At 39.1% G+C, this 6000-nt stretch overlaps 1 protein-coding gene across 3 annotated transcripts in view; it reads right to left on the bottom strand.

Moving 5' to 3' along the window:
• Positions 1 to 872: 872 nt before the first annotated feature.
• Positions 873 to 6000, bottom strand: part of LOC117394248 (protein FAM110B-like) — a 64707-nt gene continuing 59579 nt past the window's right edge. For all 3 annotated transcript variants that reach the window (XM_059017043.1, XM_033992353.3, XM_033992352.3), the window contains one exon: positions 873 to 3679. In XM_059017043.1, coding sequence (XP_058873026.1) covers positions 2267 to 3382 — 1116 coding nt within the window. In that variant the 5' untranslated portion in view covers positions 3383 to 3679 and the 3' untranslated portion in view covers positions 873 to 2266. The remainder of the gene's footprint in view (positions 3680 to 6000) is intronic.

Here is a 6000-nt window from a genome sequence, read left to right as displayed (position 1 = left end):
CTCCCTTCCCAGCCCGAGACTTTGGCCTGGACTGCTGGGTATTTAAGGGGGGAGGTGGCCATTGAGGCCATGTGTGCTGCGCACAAGGGGGGGTATATGTGGCAAAGTGCCCCGCCCCTGTGTGCATTTGTGTGTTCTGTGTATGTATGTTGCGTGCGTGTGTTAATGTTGGTGTATAGATTGGTACACAGGATATAAACGGGTCTGTGTTTCACGTGTGTTTAAATTGTATATTTGTATTTAGGCACGGGATTGCACATCACGCACGTGCATTTAAAATATAATATGTGAACACGGGGTTTCACGTAATGAATTCACATGCTGGGATTCAAGTGAGTAATTAATTAGTAATTGAATCCCAGCACAACAGTATATATAGATGCACGTTTCTGTCACTCGGAGTTAGGTGTTCGGTGAGTGGAGAACGGGTTTGGAGACGGAGGTAATTGTAAAAGTAAAGTAAATAGTTATCTGCTCACCGTGTTTTGTTCGTCTGTCTGTGCACTGTCTAGTCCGTTTTGTTCGTCTGTTTATTTTGGCTACAAGTGCCGTGTCCTGTTTTTGTGTTTTGTTACAAACATTTATTTTCTGTCTGTTTATTCATTAAATGCTGAGCGAAAGCATTCGCTCAGCTCCACCAAACTCCACATCTCTCTGTCGTTTGTGTTCCTGTTTCTGGTCTGACGCCACCCACTCCGGCCGTCTTTGTGACAAGGACATATACTGCAATTAAAACCCAGAACTGTATGAGATTGTAAATAAACCCATTCTTGGTTAATTGAAGCTTCTACTCTAAACAATAGAATCTTGCACACCAAAAGGTCTTCATAAGTGCTAGAGTGAGTCAAAAATTACAACAGAACCTTGGATACTTAAGTCTACAATGCTCCACTGGTGATTTATTATTAGTACATAAAATAAATATATATATATCCATTTGGATCTTTCAGTGTGCAGTTTATACTTTTAGCATCAACACATTTCTCTCTGAAGCCAGTGACTTCTAAAACAAGATGATCCTTACATCTGTCTAAAAGAAACTGTAAAACATATCTTAAGCTATAATATTAGCACAGACATTTCTGTTGCATTTATGCTCCTCTTCCTCTTGCATTTTATTGGTTTGTGAGGCTTCCTGACTTCTTGAATCCCTGACTATTTATCACAATGTGGTTGCCAAAGCAGTAATGTGGATTTACAAGATGATAAAACATCATGTTATTGTTATCATTATCATTACTCTTATTCCCTACAGTATGCCAACACAGTTTCAGATCATCACTCCACTTGGATTCCTGGTTGATGTAAAATGAAGATTTCAAATTTGATATCAATACGCTGAATGTTTCAACCAACATAAAACACAACTCTCTGCCCCCCAAAAAACCTCCTCTAATACTGCACAAGTAAAAGAAGGAGAAGGAATGCGCCAAGAGCTATTTATTAGCGTAACAGACTTCTCTTTACAGATTTGGTAACAACTTTAAAAGTATATACAAATCATTACAGAATTTACACAATTACCAAAAAACAATCTACTTTTCTATCCGTAATGCAGTTCTGTCAAATACTACATAAAATGAGGTCACTCACTGGACTTCCATTCCATTGTACCACACTGGAGCTGTCAGTCAGAACAGTAGAAGATGAAGCCATATACAAGATACAGAATGCTGATGATTTAAATAACAGTATGTAACAGTGTTTGCAACACTGGGTAGCTTTATGAGAAAGTCACATGTTCTTGAGTTTTCTGCAATACTTGCAAGGACTGTAACATGCATCTACAGCCCACACATTTATATACATATTTGACTGTGTCATTACACATTAGATAATTTACCTATTAATTGTAACTCATTTGAATCTATGCGCTCATACCGATATGATTGTATGTGTTGTGCCTGTTCTGTGAAATGGTTCAACACGTAAACCTAATGGATCAGAAGTCTCAAGGTTTTTGATTGATAAAAACATATCTAGGATAGATGGCCTTGGCCTGCAGCCGTCTCCACAGTATAGTTTTACATATTTATTATTTAATTATTATTATTATTATTATTATTTTTTTTTACTATAAATGGAGGTCAAGTTAGTTCACATGTTGACAAGCATGCAGTTTCTGAATGCCTTGTACATATAATGCAATGGAATTAAGTGTGCAAAAAATAGACTTCACAACCTTTCACAAATATAAGATTCACAGACTAAATACAAGTTTTTCAAAAAGAAAAAAGAAAAAGAAAAAAAAGTTGAGGGTCCTTTCTCACACATGAGACACTTTCTGAGATTCTCGAGCTTGCTTGATGCTATATAGCCATTTGATGACTCTGGCATTCCTTTCGACAGCAGAGATGCCATATGGCACTCGCTCACTGGCATCTTCATCATCTGTTAGGTCGTCATTGCTGTGCCGCGACTGATCACAGTCCGAACTAATCATGCTTGCACTGCGAAAGTTGAGAGAGATTATATCCGAGTTTGCCCGGGTGAAATTCTCCACTCCAAAGTTTTCAAGTTCTTCAGGATCCAGTCCACAGTAGTTAAAAAAACGTTCAACATCTGCGCTGGCTCGGGCATATCTGTCACTTAGATCAGACTTTGATCTATGCAAAGAGGGCCTCCTGCTTACTCCATTATCAGGCTCTAATGTGTCATTCCCGGGTGACTTCAGCATATTGCAAGCTGTAATGCTGGGTTTAGGTGGTAGAGGTGGGGCCGAACTACTACTAGGCGTAGCTTTTGATGGCTTGCCATTGCATACCCTTCTAATGTCTGATGAGCTATGAGATACGTGCAGTGCTGAGTCACTTGACTGCTCTTCAAAAAGACGTTTACTAATATTTAAATTACTTCCTTGGGGACTCGAGTGGCCTTGAGTAGGGAACACCTTAAGCGACTCTGCAAAAGACCGTCTGTTGAGCTCTGTAGATTCTGACCTGTGGGGAGCCCAGCTTCTGGCACTGTGTTTATGCACTGTCCCTGAGGAAGAGCCCTCTGAACTGTTAATGATATTTTTCAGAATTTCCAGGTTCAGATTTTCTCTTTTTACACTACTATCCGTCTTAGAGTTGTTGTTTGATACCTTTATCGCAGGACTGCTCCCTGCCCGTTTGGTAACTGGCCCGACTGGTGGTTTTGCCATTACTGCTGGCTTCACAGGCTCTTGCTTTGCATTTATCACCTCTTGACTCTTCACATATTTGGCTTTGTCTGCTTCCAGTCTCTCCACTGCACTGAGTCTTTTAGGATTGGGTTCTGCCTGTCTACGGAAATAGTCTGGCCCTTTGTTCAGTATCCGGAGAGGTACTGCTGAGGTAAAGGTGCTTGCCGGGCTGACAGGTTTTACCATGCTATCTGTCTGTAGTGTTTCTGTAGGCATGTTTGATGCACTTTCCCCAGCTGCCGTTTTGGATTCCGTGGTAGACTCTCCTCAGAGTACGGAGTAGAAACATGTACATCAAGCCCGATGAATCCTTTCTCCTCCGACTGTTAGCAGCAAGGCCTCATCTCACAGCTCATTAAATACCACTGCGTTCTCTTTCAAGGCAGCCTTTGTACAAAAAGAAGGGGGCCACCAGACACAAGTCTGTATTAAATCTGCTCCAGTGATTTCTCTTAGGGGAATGAAGGATGTAGGAGTTCCGTCTCTTCCTTTGTGCTCAATGCAGGCAGTTATCTGAAACACAGAATAACCAACCATGTGTTAGTATTGGAGTGACATCACATCTATAGCAACAAGGAAAACTCCCAGCAGAGAATGCAGTTGGCTGGAAATTTTTAAAGCTGGAGTCTGACTTTTCAGATATGTAACTAGTGTTTATAATAAAACTATCATGATCCCAAGATTTAGGAACACACTAAGTATAAACAGCTATTTTTGCAATAGACTTTCTTTGCAATTTTTGTGCTGTAACATATTAAATGTAAAGTCTTTTTTGCCCTACAGCCATAACATTTATTTAGTTCAATAATACTTACAATGTATGCTCAGTATCATTTATCATAATATAAACATTTTTCTCTGCCAACTGTTTCCAACACAATTCATGCTAAAAAGGCAAGTATAAATCTAAATGGTCAAACAAATCCCTGAGCAAATTAAACTGAATATTCAGTGATTAGTAAAACCAATATTTGCTCCTTCTGTCAAACATCTAAGCTATACAAAAATGATTATTTGGCATTTGCTTGTCTTTCAGTTACTTGCTACTGTAGCATCTTTATGATAACTATCCAGTGACACAACCTTTAATAAACGTGTCAAACAGAAAGGTTCTAAATAAAGAATTACTGTACCACATGACTCACTGCAGTATGCACACCAGCAAATGAACACACAGATTACATTTTGATTAGGTACTGTCCTTCACAACACAAACAATAACATAATGCATAGTGTAACTGAAGCATGCAATGGAAAATAATAAATTAAAATATCTTCTGCCTATGAAATCAGTTCTGTGTGTAATATGTACTGGTAGAATTGCTGACAGTTTTGAAAGATTACATTTTCCCTGTTAGAAGTCAAAAGGGGGAAGGAAAATCCTACAATATATACAAGTGGCTCTTTTTTAACTTGTGGCCTTACACTTTTGTGTAAAATGTAGTAAGAATTGCCTTATCTCTATACTTAACAGTGATGAAAACTAAACATGGATTACCTTTGCGTATTTACATAAACATGCTGGCAAAAAGGCAAGGTTACAGAACTTCTAAAGGGTCAAGGAAGGTTTTCCATGGTTATAATATTGCTGCCGCAGTCTACCATCACAAAGTAAAATGTGACTAATGCAATGTTAAGTGTCTCTTTTAGTGTCAAATTATCCAAAGTCACCTCTCCTGTCTCTGGACAGCAACATACTGCAAAGGCAGCTATCTGAACTGACATAAGAATTCTTCAGTGAGATACATTGTCACCTCAAACTGCTGTCTCTTAGGAATTCTAGTAACAAAATATATTAAGACTCATTTTCAAAAGACATTATTTCAGTGGACCAACCCTACTGACTTCCAATTAAATTAGGGAGGTCCACTTACAGTTCAATGCATAATTAATCAGCCTTGATTTAATAGCCTCTACAGTGGATCAATATCAGCTCTGCTTGTAGTTAACCAACATTTGTTAATATGCCAACATTCAACTAAAAAATCATCTACAATGCAAAAGACTGAATGCATTTAAACATAAGTTCCCTTTTTAGACTAAGTTCCCTTCAGCAGACTATGAAATGTATTGGACCATAACCGTCATAAGGTGTAACCAGAGCTTACATTCTACCGAGGTCACACTTAGGTTTCAAGCTATAGCTGGTAGTATTTATATGACTGCTTGGTATTGACTATTCAACCTCCAAATCTATGTTACATGGCAAACCAACAGAATTAAAGGCATATTTTGTACTTCACCAGAATTTTTACATGAACATCAGCATTGATGATGCAAAAAAACAATCCAGGACACGACCTCGGCGTCCTCATAGCTAGTTACGGCCATGGTTGCAGTATTACTATAAGAATGGTTTACACAAATCAAGTGACGCATTGTTACAGAAGTATCCTTTTTTGTTCTGTCACTTCTGTTTTTAAATGAGTTTAGTAGCTAATACAGTTAAGTGTACAGTATACAGTAGCATATCTATGATGATAGGGCATGACGATTAATCGAATTCTGATCGAAATGGCGATATTGACATGTGCAATATCCATATCGCAAGAGGCTGCGATTTTCTCCGTTAAAACAACAAAAACTAGGCTATGGTACCTCCTCCAATGAAATGCGCTAGACTCCGTTCATTCAGTGTCTACATGCAGAGGGTGCTGACCAATCACAAGCGGGCTCTCTCACTCTCTGCGTGGCATGCACATGCTAACCAATCACAAGCGTCCCCACAGAGCGTGCTTTTAGACGCTGATGATGAGCAAAGAGAAAGGGCTTGTCGGAAAAATGAGTGCTGCTGAGGACAGCGTTGATTTGGTGGCCAAGAAGGGCGCATCCTC

Source organism: Acipenser ruthenus, chromosome 3 (genome assembly GCF_902713425.1).
Source record: "Acipenser ruthenus chromosome 3, fAciRut3.2 maternal haplotype, whole genome shotgun sequence".
In the NCBI taxonomy this organism is placed as follows: Eukaryota; Metazoa; Chordata; class Actinopteri; order Acipenseriformes; family Acipenseridae; genus Acipenser; species Acipenser ruthenus.
The sequence above is the reverse complement of the archived record's forward strand: the minus strand, read 5'-3'. Positions and strand labels throughout refer to the sequence as shown.